General features: G+C 36.9%; 1 protein-coding gene across 1 annotated transcript in view; it reads right to left on the bottom strand.

Moving 5' to 3' along the window:
- Positions 1-17,629, bottom strand: part of TMEM156 (transmembrane protein 156) — a 55,464-nt gene that overhangs the window by 25,510 nt on the left and 12,325 nt on the right. Inside the window, exons 2-4 of the mRNA XM_007953536.2 lie at positions 9,219-9,488; positions 7,130-7,390; positions 3,738-3,857 (exon numbers count right to left, since the gene is read on the bottom strand). Coding sequence (XP_007951727.2) covers positions 3,738-3,857; positions 7,130-7,390; positions 9,219-9,488 — 651 coding nt within the window. The remainder of the gene's footprint in view (positions 1-3,737; positions 3,858-7,129; positions 7,391-9,218; positions 9,489-17,629) is intronic.

Raw genomic sequence — 17,629 nt, 5'->3', positions numbered from 1 at the left:
GAGCACACAGACTGGGATGGGATTCCTGCCATCCTAGAAGGTGGGTGAGAATGAGGGATGGCCACACCTCCATTCACCAAGAGGATGTGGGGTATAAGAGTAACAAGGGGAATGTCACACCTTTCCAGTCATCCGCGTCCAGAATGTCCTTGCATTTCTCGGCAAGTGGAGCCTGTTCTTAAGTCTCTGGAATCTGGGAGAATGCTGTCGCTTTAAATATACAAAATGGTCAAACTGATTGTAAACATTCAAAATGACTGTGCCCTCCAGACAGACAAAATCCACAGCTCAGCCTGCCTTCTTCTTCGCTGCTTTCCCTTTTATTCACCAGCCAATAGAACAGTCCTCCATGCAGTCCCTGGCTAGCAGAGCTGACTTTTAGGTTATTTCTTAGGTCCTACCACCACTCAGCAATATCCAAGCTGTTTGTCCTGTCAGGATTACTGTCAGACCATAGCTCCATCTGTCTCCTTTTTTGCTATTTTCATGCAAATTCTTCTGCTAGTTGGAGTTTAGTCCTCTTCTATAGCCTTCCCTTCAAGGCTCAGGGGTCCAGGATTATTTTCTGTATCTGTTTTAATTGGTTCCCCTTTTCTTTGTTGAAGAGGGTCTGAGCAGTCTTTCTGCCTATTCCGCCATCATACCACAACTCTTCCCTTTCATCTTCTTTTGATGCTTCCTGCATTGTTAAGTATTTTGCCCATAGAATTTTTCAATATTGCAACTGGAGGCTTGGATTTTCTCTTAAGTTCTTTTAGCTTGAGAAATGTCCAGTTCTTCCCTCTTGATTTTCTACCTCCAGGTCTTTGCACATTTCAATACTTTACTTTGTCTTCTCAAGCTGCCCTGTGAAACCTTCTGTTCAAGTCCTTCACATCATCATTTCTTCCATTTGCTTTAGCTACCTCCTTTCAAGGGCAAATTTCAGAGCTTCTTCTGACATCCATTTTTGTCTTCTTCTTTTCTGTCTTTAATGACTTTTTGCTTTTTTCATGTATGATATCCTTGATATCATCCCATAACTCTTGTGGTCTTCGGTCATTAATGTTTAATGCATCAAATCTATTCCTGAGATGGTCTCTAAATTCAGGTGGGATATACTCAAGATCATACTTTGGCTCTTGTGTACTTGTTTTCATCTTCTTCAGCTTCCAATTGATCTTACATATGAACAATTGAGGTCTGTTCCATAGTCGGCCCCGACCTTGTTCTGACTGATGATAGCGAGCTTCTCCATAGTCTCCACAGATTTAGTCGATTTGGTTCCTGGGTATTCTATCTGGTTAGGTTCACATGTATAGTCAGTATTTATATAGTTAATAAAAAATATTTCTAATGACAAAGTCATTGGTCTTGCAAAATTCTATCATGTGATCCCTGGCATCATTACTATCACCAAGGCCATATTTTCCAACTACTGATCCTTCTTCATTTCCAACTTTCATTTTCCTGTTACCAGTATTTATTAATGCATCTTGATTGCATATTTGATCAATTTCAGGCTGCAGAAGTTGGAAAAATCTTCAATTTCTTCAGTTTTCCATTAGTGGTTGGTGTGTAAATTGGAATAATAACCATATTAACCTGTCTTTCTTGTAGGAGTAGGGATATTATCTTATCACTGACAGTTTTGTACTTCAGGATATATCCTGAAATGTTCTTTTTGATGATAAATGTGATGTCATTCCTCTTCGATTTGACATCCCATGCATAGTGGACAGTATGATTGTCCAATTCAAAATGGCTAATACCAGTCTTCAGCTCACTAGTGCCTAGGATATAGGTTTTTATGTGTTCCATTTCGTTTTGACAACTTCCAATTTTTCTAGATTCATACTTTGTACATTCGACATTCTGATTATTAATGTATGTTTGAGTTGTTTCTTCTCATTTTGAGTTGTGCCCTTCCCCAGTCTTGTTTTGAGTGTCTTACAACTTAAGTGGCTCTTCTTCCAGCACTATATTAGACTGCTAGTCATGAGATTTTCACCAGCCAATTCTTTTAGAAGTAGATCACCAGGTCTGTCTGCCTAGTCTGGAAGCTCTGTGGAAACCTGTCCACCGTGGGTGATCCTGCTGGTATTTGAAATACTGGTGACCTAGCTGCCAGCACCACAGCAACACACAAGACACCACAGTATGACCAACTGACAAATAAGTGATGGTATCTGCAAATAACAAGCATTTATTTAAAATTATGTAATTTTCTAAACTAGAAACAATCTGGGTCTTGATTCTGACATTTTACTAAAGCATTGAACCTGTATGTGAAGTGTTTTCTATTTTATCTACAAAATGAAAATAATAGCACACATTTATTTTTACCATCTAGCAGAAAGCTTATGAAAGTACTTTGAAAATATTTATTCTATAAATATACAATATTAGTGATATTATTAACTGATGTAGTAGGAACCTTTTATACTCAGGTACACATGACAAGCCTTCATATGACACTGCTCTCAGAAATATCTGCCACAAATACTTAACCCAAAGAATTAATGACACCTTGCCTCAAACCTAGAGAGAACCACTTGTTCTAACTACTGAAATGACTAACACTGCCTTGTCTGGTATAGAACATAAGAGCTTTGGGAAATAATGCAACAAACACAATACTACTATCCTTTATGAGGAATTAACTAAGCATCAGATGCTGTGCTAAACTTCTTATGCAATCTCTTTAGTTCAATATTTATCTTAGCCCTGTTTACAGGGATTACCTGTGTTTTACAGAAGGGAAAAGAGTCCAATATGGTAACTTCCTCAAAGCCACATAGCTAGTAAGTGATGGTGCAGGGATTCTGACATAAGTCCACCTGTGTCCCAAAGCCTGTTCCTATAATTATGCATTTTATACTGTCTTTCAGAAACCAGTTGCTCATATTATGAACTGTCTATCAGGCCTGATATCCAGTCAGTGTATGCATGAACATATACCAGTAGGACTGAGGCAGTAGTTTGCAGTCAATGTCCATTCTGTTAGGCGGGTGACTGTGTCATACCTGTTGTTAGTGATTTTTAATATGATCCCTACTATCCTGATTTACAATTACACATTTAGCCCTACCCTGCCATCAATCTACTGGCACTCCTACAATTATTAGTTTGTCTTCAACCACATTCATCACCTAGAACCACTCCTGCTTAAGATTCTCAATTCTGAAATCCTTTATCACCACTCCTGTTCTTCCACCTCTCTTCCACCCTTATTCCACTAAGCCTATCTTTCACTGCATCTCACCCTTTGGTCCATCAACACTTTCCTGTTCACTCAGTCTTTCTTTTCTTCCTAATTTACTTGTCTGTGTAGTAAAAAGACACATGAATCTCTTTGGATGTTGATTCTGTGTCTTATGCTTAGATTCCTTGGTGTACCTAGAATTGCCGTTTACAAATAGTGTTGCTCATATTAGCCACTGTCTAGTTGGTCCCCAATACGTGGCAACTTCATACACAATGAAATTGAATCATTGTGACCTGTATGGTTCTCATAAGTTGACTTTTCAGAAGTACATTTCTGGGCCTTTCTCCCTAGCCAGTCTTAATCTAGACATTCCACTGAAACTTGTTCGGCATCATAGTGGCATCACTGACAGATAGGTGGTGGCTGTGAGTAAGTGCTCAACATATGTCTAATTAAACTAAAAAAAGATACCATATCCATGACTAAAATTAGGATTTCCTTGAAACTTAACTGATTATCCCAAATGATGGATTTAGTTACAAATACTTACTGTGCCATTTCTGTACTCTCCTATGGCCTTCAAGTATTTTGTGAATAATGAATATGATCAATGATATAAAAACTAATAGAACTAAAGCATACCAAGTGATCTTCATGGAATAAGTTAAATCTGTAAAGAAAAAAAAAAAAAACAATAAAATGATGCAATAGTTAAGAGGCAATGTGGAAGTATAAACAAAGAAACAAACAAAAACCCACTGCCATAGAGTCAATTCTGACTCTTAGCAACTCTACAGGACTGCACAGAACTGCCCCACAGAGTTTCTAAGGCTGTAAATCTTGACAGAATCAGACTGCCTCATTGTTCTCCTGTGGAGCGGCTAGTGGATTCGAATTGCCAACGTTTTGGTTAGCAGCCAAATGCTTTACATTTTACTACCAGAGCTCCTTTGTGGAAGTTTAGCTGGGAGTTTACACCCTCTTTGCTTCTAAGCAGCATTCTGCCTGTACTTCTTCTAAGACAGATTTGTTCAACCTCCTGGCAGTCCATAGTATATTCAATACTCTTTATCAATACCATAATCCTAAAGCATCAATTCTTCAGTCTTCCTTATCCATTGTCCAGTTTATATGAGCCAATTGAAAATACCATGGCTTGGATCAGGCGTACCTTAGTCCTTAAAGTGACATCTTTACTTATTAATAATTTATAGAGGATTTTGCAGATTTGTCCAGTGCAATTCATCATTTGATTTTTTTTTGATTGGTGTTTCACATGTGTTTATTGTGGTCCAAGTAAAATGAACTCCTTGACAACTTCAATCTTTTCTCTATTTATCATGATGCAGCTTAGTGGTCCAGTTGTGAAGTTTTTTTTTTTTTTTTATATATGTTAAGATGTAACCCATATTGAAGGTTGAAGTCTTTGATATTCATCAGTAAGTGCTTCCTCATTATCAGCAAGCAAAGTTGTGTCATCTGCATAATGCAAGTTGTTAACGAGTCTTCCTCCAGTCCTGATGCCATGTTCCTCTCATATGGTCCAACTTCTTGGGTTATTTGCTCAGCATACAGATTAGATTAGTACAGTGAAAAGTTAAAATCCTGATGTACACCTTTCCTTATTTTAAACCATGTAGCATCCCCTTGTTCTGTTTGACTGACTGCCTCTTGGTCTGTGTAAAGGTTCCCCATGAGCACAATTAATTTCCATTCTTTGCAATATGAGCCATAATTTGTTACTATCCACACAGTCAAATGCCTTTACATGGTCAAGAAAACACAGGTATAAATCTCTCTCATATTCCTTCCTTTCAGCCAAGATCTACCTGATAACTAGCCTGATTTTTTTGCAATTCCCTTGCGATGTACTTTTGCAACTGTTTTTCACTCATCTTCAGCAATATTTTACTTGCATGTGCTATTAATGATATTGTTTGATAATTTCCACATTTTCGTTTTCTTTATGTTGATGTGTAATCCATACTGAAGACTGTATTTGATCTTTATCAGTAAGTGCTTCAAGTCATCTTCACTTTCAGGAAGCAAGAGTGTGCATCTGCATATTTCAGGTTGTTAATGAATCTTCTTCCAATCCTGACATTGTGTTCTTCTTCATATAGTCCAGCTTCTGATTATTTGCTCAGCATACAGATAGAATAAGTATGGGGAGAGGATACAATCCTCAGGCATGCCCTTCCTGATCTTAAGCTATGCAGTATCCCCTTGTTCTGTTTGAACGACAGCATTTTGGTCTATGTACAGGCTCCTCATGAGCACAATTAAGTGTTCTGGAATTCCCATTCCTGGCAATGTTATCCATAATTTGTTATGATCCACACAGCTGAAGGGCTTTGCATAGTCAATGAAACACAGATAAACATCTTCCTGGTATTTTTTGCTTTCAGCCAAGATCCATCGGACATCAGCAATGATATCCCTCATTCCATGTCCTCTTCCGAATCCAGCCTGAATTTCTGGTAGTTCTCTATCAATACACTGCTGCATGTGTTTTTGAATTTTCTTCAGCAAAATTTTACTTGAGTGTGATATTAATGATGATGTTCACCAATTCCCACATTATGTTGGATCACCTTTTTTTTTTGTAATGGGTGCAAATGAAATGCACACATTTTATATATTTGTGCTTGCTTTAAAATAAAAGTAATGTTTTTAAATGAATTACCATTAGAATAACGAAAGCTTTAGAAAAACATTCCAAAGGAATCAGAAAAGGCTTGCATATGTGTGGACCATCAAGCAGCACAGCAAATGCCTCCAGCTAGGCACTGCAATCACTGACTTGTCTTTCATTCTCCAGTGCCTGGCACAGTGCCTGGTATACAGCAGGAACTCATTAAGTCTTTATGTTATAAGATGGTGTCCTGGAGTGGTTTTTACTGCTTAGTCAGTGGAAACAATAAATTGTAATCACTCAGAAGAGGGTAGCTAGGAGGTTAGTCAGCCTTAAACAGAATTAAGATTTGTAAGCTTTATCTTTTAGGCCCCTACTTTTCCCTTAGAGTCATCCTATGAGACAAAGTATCTAATCTGCACCTCACCCTATGTCCATGGTACTTCATCAAAAATCCCATTTCTTCCAGGTTTGGTTCTCAGCTCTAATGGCGAAAAACCAAACCCAAAGCTGTCACATTGATTGTGACTCAGCAACCCTATGGAACAGAGTAGAACTGCCTCACAGGGTTTCTAAGGCTGTGATATTTATAGAAGCAGGCTGCCATACCTTTCTCCCACAGAGCAGCTGGTGGGTTAGAACCATCAATCTTTCAGTCAGCAGATAAGTGCTTTAACTACACCAGCGTGCCTTAGCTGTAACAGAGGACATGTTAAATCAATTCAAAGTAAGATTTTAATAGTGTATCACAATGAATGTGAATATCTACATTTGAAAATAAATCTAAACCTTTAGTAACCAAGTTCAGTAGGTAGTATTACTTCAAGCACAGCTAATAAGTGTATTGGGAATTATGGAACAGAGACCCTTTCTAGTACCCTTCAAATCACATTCCATAGATGCCTCATCTGCCATAGGTTACAGCTAGGCCCCACAGAAAGCCCATTTTGAAAGGAAAACAAACAGATAAAGAGACTAACTCTCTTTCAGGTTATGTATTTCATCAATAAATTTCTTTACTTATTTGAGTTAAGGAGGTGCTCTGGTGGTTTAGTGTGTGAGTCATTTAGTTGCTAACCAGAAGGTCAGAGGTTCAAGCTCACCAGCTGCTCTGTTGGAAAAAGTGGGGCAATCTACTTCCTTGGAAACTCAGTGAGGGTTGCTATGAGTCAGAATGGAATTGATGGCAGTGGGTTTTTTTTGTTCTTTTTTTTTTACTTTGGTGACGTTAATGCAGTAGCCTTTGTATAATTTTATGTATCTGTTCCAATTTCCTCTCTTTCCCTCTAATTTCCTTTAAAACTTACATTTTACGTCCATTTCTAGGTGTAAAGAAATGTTTTTGCAGCTAGTCGGGCCTTCTATAACTCTACAAGAATGGTTTATGAAATTTTCCTTGGTTGGCTCTTCCCCCATCACTGCTGGCTTTCTCGTGTGGGTATTTAGACAACAGGTAGTGTTATATTCCTCCAAGTGGTCAACTATCAAAGCTGCAGTGAAGTTAAAATGTTGGGGAGGTAAAGGAAAATCACTTGCTTTCACGTTCATTGATCCTCTCATGACAAGAACTGAAAAGAGATTAAGAAAGCATTATTAGCAAAATAGTAATAAATACCAAGAAAAAACAACTCAAAACTTTATCTCCTTCCTATACAAAGAAGTAGAAAAAAGAAGTTAGTGCCATTTAAAGTAATGACCAAAGTAGCTTACGTTTTTTAAGATAGTGAGAACCAGGTGACATTAGGGGTGAATTAGGGTTGGAACAACCCGATGAAAATACCCAGACATATCCGTGATGACTTACTGGACAGAGTTTAGTTTACCAACTGTTTACAATATTTCACTTTTCACATATTATCCTAAAATTTTGCCACCACTCCCTCCCTTCCCCATGAATAAGTGGAGTCTAATTAATATCTTTCTCTTTGAATCTGGAAGAATTTGTGACTTGCTTTTAATGAAGTAATGCAGAGGAAGTGACACTGCATGACCAGGTAAGGAAAGGCAAAGCAATTTCCACTTCATCCATTGAACACTCACACATAAGCCTTGGGTCACTATGTAACAGGCCACAACTTAAGGCTGCCATGCTATGAGGAAGCCCAAACTAACCCAAGCGGAAAGACTACAAAGAAAAACTCTGAGGCCACATGAAGAGGGATACCCACCTGCCTCCAGCTATTTCAGCTTTTCTCTTTTAGCCCCCACCACAATATGAGACACACCAAGACGGAATTGCCCAGCTATGTCCATCCTGATTCCTGACCCACAGAAAACATGAGATAATAAAATGATTGCTATTGTGTCTTACTTGTAACCGAGCATGTTTTGGTGTGAAAGCTGTAGCAACCATGAGAACTTGTCAATGCATTGTTTTCACTTTTCAAGAAAGTAGATAAATAGCACCCATGAACTACCAACTCTTCCAACATTTCCCAACTCTCTACCATCGTAGGGGTATTTCTCTACTTTGCTTTCTGCTGAATTCAAACCAGAATTCTGCAATAGGTATAATACTACTTGAGTGAGAAGAACACAGAGAAAGATAATGGTACTTCACCCAAAGTCAATGCAAAGAAATCTTGTTCTCATTTTCAAAGAATAGAAAAAAATGTCAACATAGAATAATACAGGAAGCAACTTGGCTGAAAAAGTTATAAGCAAGAAATTTGATACTTAAGCTTGAGGCTTACAGTTCATTGTCTTGCCATAAATGATTATTTAATTTATCAATGATTTATTCCGACTCAATTAAATTAAATATATGTGTTGATCTCATAATAAATGAGAAGTTCAACTAAGCACTGTATGTAATACTTGGTTATTTTTTTATTTGTTCATTCATTTAACAACTATTTATGGCACGCCTACTATATGAAGCATTATACTATGAGCTAGATACAGAGTAGTGAATTATGACAAAGTCATGGCCATCAAAAAGCTTGTTGGAAAGTTAGACAAGTAAAAAACATAATTCCTATATAATGTTATAAACGTTAGGCAGAAGTGGGCACAAATGGAACAAAGATTCAATGACTCCTTGGAGAACCAGAGCTTGATTTTCTATAATAAACTACAGTTTTACTCAGAATTATTTTGGAAAAAAAAAATCACTACCTTTGAAGACAGCATGCTAAATAATTCTTTAACCATTAAACATATGTGAATTACAGTGGCATTTTGATGTATTTCAAAAATAGGTGTTTTGTTTTCAATAAATCAAAGTAAACCAAGAAAGAGTAATGTCCCAAAGCCCAGCAAGTTACTTACCCAGCCACACCACTCAGTGTTCTAATGCCTTTGGATTTTACATTGGAATTTATTATTACTATTTTTCAACAGAATAAATTCATTATCTCTGATATATTTATTTCTCATTTTCACTTTTTTATTTACCTTCTGATGTTTGTTCCTGAGAAATAAAATCCATGTTTCTTTTGGACTCACAAACCAAACATAAGGAGCATGTTTTAAATTCACTCATGATGTCTTGGCAAATCCTGGTGAAATTTTGAAAGTTGGAATGATTTAGAGAGATTCCTCCAATAATCTGAGTTTCCCTTACTGGTTGTAGAAGAGTAATGAAAGAAAAATTTAATGAGGAAAGTGAATAGGTGAAATTAGGTTGTAAACAGACTTCCAGACATGATAGCTTCAATATGTTTTCTGCAAAAAATAAAAATAAAAAATTTCTTTATCATGAAATCTTGAACTCTTGACATTCAAATAAAACCAAAATAAAGTCTCAGTTTTTCTCAGGCAGATTCAGTACCTTTCAGTTTATCAGTGACAAGACTTTACTTTTACACGAATGTACAATATCTGAAACATTTTTTTAAGTATTTCTTTTAAAAACTTGACAATATTCCCTATTAACTTTCAGAGAACAAAGAAAGATAATTGTAGAGAAGCGTTTGGAAGCCAAACATTTTCATTATTCCTTGTCCTGGGAGCTCTGGTGGCATAGTGCCTAGGGCACTTGACTGCTAACCAGAAGGCTAGTGATTCAAACTCACCAGGCACTCCTCGGAAGGAAAACTGGGCAATCTATTTCCATAGACATACCACCTTGGAAACCCAGGGAGGGATCGCTATGAGTCAGATTCAACTGGATGGCAGTGAGTTTTTGAGTTCTCCTGGCAAAGATGTTTAAATTTTATTTTGTTGTTATTGTAGTTGTTGGGAATATCCATACACCATTCCAATAATTTCTCCATGTACAATTCAGTGACATTGATTTCATTTTTTGAGTCATACAACATTCTCCTCTCCTTTTCTGAGTGTGTCTCCCTCATTAACCTAAACTCACTGGCCCCTAAAATTTCTACCTAACCTTTCAAGTTGCTGTTGTCACTTTGATCCCATATAGATAGTTCCTAAAAGAGCACAACACTCAAGGCAGACTTTTTTTTTTACTTGTTAAGTCTAACCATTGTTTGGTTTTAAGAAGACTTCAGAGAATATTCTTGGTTTAAGGTTTCAAGATGATCTCAGAGCAATAGTTTCAGGAGTTCATCCAGCCCCCGTAGCTCCAGAAAGTCTGGAGTCCATAAGAATTTTAAATTCTGTTCTGCATTAGCCTCCTTTTGATCAGGATTCTCCTATGGAATCTTTGATCAATATTCAGTAATGGTAGCAGGTACCATACATTTCTTCTGGTCTTGTGGAAAAAGAGACACCTGTTCATGGAGGTAATTAGCCACACATTTCATTTCCTCTCCTTCTTCCTGTATCTCCTTCTTCCTCTGTTGCTCCAGGCAGATAGACACCAGTTGGCATGCCTTTCAACCCTGCTTGCAAGCTTTTAGGACCCAAGGCACTACACAACTAAGTAGAAGGTAGAACAGAAACCCTAAACACATTATTAGCCCAATTAACTGGGATGTCCCATGAAACTATGATCCTAAACTTCCAAAACAAGGAACTAAATCCCATGAGGTTTTTGGTTATACATAAGCTGACTTAGCAGCTAGTATTTTTGTTGCTGCTCTAAATATATCTATCACATAACCTACACCTTTTGCCAATTCAACTTTTTATAGGTTATTCTGGAGAAGATTTAATGAACAAAACCTTAGGTTTCTCTGACTCATTCTATTTCAAAATAAAGACTCAAGTCAATTGCTTAGAGTTGAACAGGGAATGAAAAACATGGACAGTACTTCTGTATGGACAGTACTTAGTTTCCTGTGAGTGCAAAAACAAATTACCACAACCTCACTGACTTAAAACAACAGAAAATTTACTCTCTCACAGTATTGGAGGCCAGAAGTTCTACCTCAGTTCCACTCATCTGATACCTAGGCAGGACTCCTGCTAATTTTCAGAAGTAGATCGATAGGCCTCTCTTCCTAGTTTGTCTTAGACTGGAAGCTCCACTAAAACCTGTTCAGCATCATAGCCTCACTCCACTGACAGACAGGTGATGGCTGCACGTGAGGTACATTGGCTGGGAATCAAATCAGGATTTCATCACTGAACCACCACCACCACTGGGTGGTAGGGGAAGAGTAGGCACCAACGGCACCCCTGTCCCCATGTAGGGCTCCACACCTACAGAGGTTCCAGGGAAGAACCAGTTTCTTTCCTTTCCAACTTCTCTTAGCCTTTCATTGTGGCAACAGCACTCCAATCTGTGCCTCCATCTTCACACTACCTTCTCCTCTTCTATGGATGTCAAATCAATCTCATCCTCTCTCCCATAGGACACTTGTGATTGTATTTAAGGTCTATACACATAATCCAGGATAATCTCCCCATCTCAAGACCCTTAATTTAATCACATCTGCAAAGACCCTTTTTCAATATAAGGTAATATGTACAAGTACAATTTAAGGTAAAGTTTGTTATTGTTAGCTTCCATCCAGTCAGCCTCTGACTCATGATGACCTAATGTGTTACATTTAGAACTCCTTCGTAGGAATACACAAGTCACTCTACCAAAAAGAATTGGTTGACGTTCAACCATTTCAGGAGGTAGCATATGACAAAGAACCGATGGTACTGAAGGAATGAGTCCAAGCTGCACTTAAGGAATTAGTGAAAAACAAGGCTCCAGGAATGGACGGAATATCCATTGAGATGTTCATGCCAAGAAATTTGGAAGACAGCTACCTGGCCAACTGAGTAGAAGAGATCCATATATGTGTCCATGCCAAAAAGAATGTGGAAATTTTAAAGCAATAGCATTAATATCACATACAAGTAAAATTTTGGTGAAGATAATTCAAAAATGGTTGCAGCAGTACATTGACAGGAAACTGTCAGAAATACAAACTGGATTCAGAAGAAGATGTAAAACAAAGAATATCATTGTCAGATGTCAGATGATCTTGGCTGAAAGCAGAGAATACCAGAAAGATGTGTACCTGTGTTTTATTGACTGTGCAAAGACATTTGACTGTGGATAATAACAAACTATGGATAACATTATGAAGAATGGGAATTCCAGAACAAAGAATTGTGCTTATGGGGAACCTGTAGCTACACCCAGAGGCAGGTGTTCAAACAGAACAAGAGAATGCTGTGTGGTTTAAAATTGGAAAGGGATGCATCAGGGCTATACCCCTCCACCATACTTATTTAATATGTATGCTGAGCAAATCATCTAAGAAGCTAGACTACATGAAAAAAAAAACAAAGCATCAGGATTGGAGGGAGACTCATCAACAATCTGTAATATGCAGATGACGCAACTTGCTTGCTGAAAGTGAACACTTACTGATCAAAGATTACAGCCTTCAATATGGATTACACCTCAACATAAAGAAAACAAAAAACCCTCACAACTGGAAAAATAATAACATCATGATAAACATTGAGAAAAGATTGAAGTTGTCAACAATTTCATTTTACTTGGATCCATGCCCTTGGAAGCAGCAGTCAAGAAATTAAATGACATATTGCGCTGGGAAAATCTGCTGCAAAAGACTTCTTCTTCTTCTTCTTCTTTTTTCTTTTTTAATTGTGATCTGGATGAAAGTTTACAGAGCAAATTCATTTTCCATACAGCAGCTCACATATACTTTGTCTCATGATGTTGACTGCAATTTCCCATAATGCAACAGCTCCCCTCCCACTTCTTCCTATAGTTATCTCTTCCCTGTGTCCTTCCTTCCCATGCACTCCTGCCCCCCAAGCTGTCTCTTTTTGCATACACAGCCATTGAAAGACTTCTTTAAAGTGTTAAAAAGCAAAGATGTCACTTTGAGAACTAAGGTTTGCATGACCCAAACCATGGTATTTTCAATCACCTCATATGCATGTGAGAGCTGGACAATGAATAAGGAAGACCCAAGAAGAATGAATGCCTTTGAGTTATGGTGTTTGAGAAGAATATTGAATACCATGGACTAGCAGAAGATGAACAAATCTGTCTTAGAAGAAGTACAGCCAGAATGCTCCTTAGAAGCAAGGATGACGAAATTTCATCCCATGTACTTTTGTCACGTTATCAGGAGGGACCAGTCCCTGGAGAAAGACATCGTGCTTGGTAAAGTAGGAGGTCAGTGAAAAATAGGAAGACCCTCCATGGATGGATTGACACAAGCCTGAAACAATGAGCTTAAACATAGAAGTATGAGTATGGTCCAGGACCAGCTAACAGTTTTATTCTGTTGTATATAGAGTCATTATGAGTTGGAACTGACTGGACAGCACTTGACAACATTATACTTTTATTATTTAATGATAAATTACCAGTCCTCCATATTTGAAATTACTTCTGTATTAATTGTGATTTAATTTCCTTCAATAAAAAAATGTTATAGTTGAATTGCTATAATGGCCTTTTTGCGGGGGTGCACATGAAATTTTACTCACATAACTTTATAATGCCAATATATTTGTAGTCAATATTGTAATTAAATTGTAACTGTAATAAAAATAATAAGAAGAAGATTGCTTCAGTGATAATGTCCTAGGAAAAAAGATGAAAATGAACCATCTGATGGAATTCTATAATCAATAGCTTTTTTTACATTACAAAAATATATGAAAACCTTGTTTTGCCAACATTCCATTTCCTCACTGACACTTTTTATCTTAGAAAATTCTCAACTTCTTGAATTTATATTCCTATGATATGATTTAGAAGTGAGATAGGGAAATTCATACTGTCAATATTGCATTTTTTTTATTCAATAAGTGACCAACTGGGCTTTCCAGAATTGATGACTATCCTTTATATTTTGCTATGAGGTCATTTTATGATTGTTTTTAAAGCTCAGTTTAAAATAACTCAATTGGAAAAGAAATAAATAGAGGGCACATCTCCCTTGATACCATTTTTAGAAATAAATAAATTCTACTCAATCATTTTTGTCACCAGGTGAGCTGCAGTCTCATCTCCATAGAAAGGATTTATGAATTTAACTACTGCCATTAATTTTGCTGGGAGACAGACATCTAAATTCTCTCTCCATGACTTAGAAATGCATTCCATAATTACTCCAGCACTAAGACTGTAACCTCTCCATGTAAGGATATAGAATACTAAATAGAATTAGGAAAATACATTACAATATAGGACAAATTGGTAAGTCAATTATTTTCCCTTTTTAAAAACAACAACAAAAATAAAAGAGTAAGAATAAAGAAGTATCAAAAGTTTTAGTATAAAAATATATTATACCTAAACATATATAAAGGTGCTCTGGTAGCATGGTGCCTACAGCATTTGACTGCTAACCAGACAGCTGGTGGTTCAAACCCACCAGCCACTCCTCAGAAGGAAGATTGGGCCATCTACTTCCGTAGAGATAACCCCTCCCAGAAACCCACAAAGGGGCCACTATGAGTTGAATTGACTCGACAGCAGTGAGTTTGGTTTTTATTAGTAAACATATATGAAATGTACATGTGCCATTTAAAGCATAATAAAAATAACACAAATACCCACACACTTATCAATCAGCTTAAGAAATAGGACATTACCAGTGTCTTTGAAGCACCTATCCCTTCTTATACCCTCCTTCTTTCCCAGAGATTAATCATTATGGTGAATTTTGTGTTAATCATTCCTTCATCTTGTTACCAAAACATATGCATTACTAAGTAACATATTGTTTCATTTTTTTCATATATGTGATATATATACATATAATACATTGTATTATGTATTTGTAATATGGGTTTGTTTTTGTTATTGTTAGTTTTATTGTTGTTGCTTAATATATTTTAGTCATGTTGATGCATGTAACTAGCTATAGTTAATTATTTGTTACATATTTTTGATTGAAAATATCAAAATTTACTTACTTATTCTTCTGATAGTGCAGATTTGTTTTGTTTCCATTTTGCTGTCATGAATAATGCCACTATGAACTGGAACCCTAATACATTATGGGTGGGACTGCAACATTGTACAATCATTGATTGTTTTTAAAATCTCTTTATTTTTCATGTCCTACAGAATTTATGCTTATTTATTCTCTTCAGTTTTCTGAATCTGAGAATTTCTTTCTTTAGTTCTGTAAAATTCTCAGCCATTACTTCATCAAATATTGTCTCTCTTCTCCATTCGGTCCCTTCTCAACTTCTGCAACTTTAATGAGAACTACCTCCCTGTGTTCTCTGTGTGTCCTAAACTCTGTCTCATGTTACCTATTTCTTTGGAACTCTGTGCTCTATTCTCGGTGATTTCCTCAGATCTGGATTTCAGTTAATTCATTGTTAAGTTGTATCTAATCTGTTTATTTCCTTACTGGTGTTTCTAAATTATTATATTTTTCATGATTAAAAGTTCTAATTGGTCCTTTTTCAAATTTGCCTGGTTATTTTCCTAAATAATTTTTTAAAATTGTAGTTGCTGAAACCGTATACCAAAAACATATACCAATTCAACAGTTTCTAAATGTACAATTCAGTGACTTTGATTACATTCTTCAAGTTATGTAACCATTCCCACCCTCCTTTTCCAAATTGTTGCTCCCCTATTAACATAAACCTACTGCCCTCTAAGCATCTTATCTAACCTTTCCAGTTGTCAGTTTGATTCTGTATAGAGATGGCTCTTTAAAAGAGTATAATGCTCATCTGCCTTATCATTTGAATAGTCTTGTTTTTCATTCATACTTTTAATACTCTTATTTTTTGAGCCACATTAAATATACTTACTTTACATACTGTATCTTATAATTCCAGTGTCTGAATGCTTCAAAGATCTTATTCTGTTGTTTGTTGTTTCTGTTGAGTCTTCATGTGCTTTATGACTTTCATAGTGGCTCATTTTCCTCAGAATTTTGCATAGGAAATTATTTGAGACCTGATCTGAAGGTGTTTTCCTCAGAGAGGATTATTATTTGGCTCTGCTTGGTGTCTATTGGTACCATCAAACCAAAACTATTTTAAATTAAATTCATGGCTTGTGCTCTTCATTCTCTTGGGTAATGACCCCTGGTATCCAAATTGTGACCAGTTTAGCCAAGAAAACCGTATGGAGCAATTCTACTCTGTAACACATAGGGTTTCCATGAGTTGGAATTGACTCAATGGCAGTGAGGTTGTGTGTGTGTGTGTGTGTGTGTGTAAAATCTCTTAAAGACTTTTTCTGTGTTCTATTCACAGCCAACGTGAAGATGGGCAAGTTTCCTCACAGTCAAACAGTTTTTTTAGATCGCCTTTTCATGTAAAGAGCATCTCACCATTCCAGTACCCCAGTTTAGGCTTTTCTCTCTGTTCTGCTATGGATGGCCCAATGAAACTGAGACTCTAGGACAGCAGGAATTGATTAGTGGTGCTGTGGTTAAAGCAATAGGCTGCTAACCAAAAGGTCTACAGTTCAAACTCACCAGCCATTCCATGGGATTAACGTGTGGCAGTCTACTTCTGTAAAGATTTGCAGCCTTGGAAACTCTGTAGAGCAGTTCTACTCTGTCCTATAAGGTCACTATGAGTCAGCATCAACTCTGTCACTGTGGTTTTGGGTTTGCAGTTGGGTACTGAGGCAACTAATTTTTTTGAAACCTGCTTACCCATCTGAATTTGTAATTTCTAGTTGTTTTTAACCTCTGAGGAATTTTCATATCAGTTTAGCTACTCATTTGAAAATGTTTTTAATATGTTTTATCTCAAAGTTTTAGATGTTTTGTTTCAGAAGTGTTTCTCAGGGTATGACTGACAGAAACAGACATCTCAACTATCTGTTGACCTTTAAAAACAAGTGAGAATTTATAATAAAATCTTGATTGTGTGACACATAATAGAAGCCCCAGAAATGCCTCTATATCAAGGCATACTTTCCCAACACCTAGGCTATTCTCTGCTTATTAGTTGTGAGGCACTTTTGGAAAAAGCATGAATTATTTCAGAGAGTATGTATTCTAAGTGTCATTGTTTCAGTACATTAAATATAAACAAGAGAAAAGAAGAAATTTTTGCAAACAGAAACGGCCAGTACAACAAGTTAGAAGAAGTGTTTGGAAGATTCTTATAAAATTAAGTATACCCAGTCATATCACTTCCAAAAAACAAACTCACTGCCATCAAGTCAATTCCAAATCATAGCGGCCCCCATTGAGTTTCTAAGGCTTAAATCTTTACGGAAGCAGAATGCTTTACCTTTCTTCCATGGAGTAGCTGAGCGGGTTTGAACTACCGACTTTTTGGTTATCAGCCTAATGCCTTGACCACCACACCACCTAGATAAAACAAAAACAATACTCATTGCCTCCAAGTCAATTCTGATTCATTGTTGTTGTTGTTAGGTGCTGTCAAGTCGTTTCCGACTCATAGCGACCCCATGCACAGCAGAACGAAATACCTCCGGATCCCGCACCAGCTCCATGATCTTGCTATACTTGAGGCCA

The sequence above is a fragment of the Orycteropus afer genome, unplaced genomic scaffold, assembly GCF_000298275.1.
Source record: "Orycteropus afer afer isolate SDZICR_OR568_19922 unplaced genomic scaffold, OryAfe1.0 scaffold00399, whole genome shotgun sequence".
Taxonomy (NCBI): Eukaryota; Metazoa; Chordata; class Mammalia; order Tubulidentata; family Orycteropodidae; genus Orycteropus; species Orycteropus afer.
This window is presented reverse-complemented; position numbering and strand designations above follow the sequence as displayed.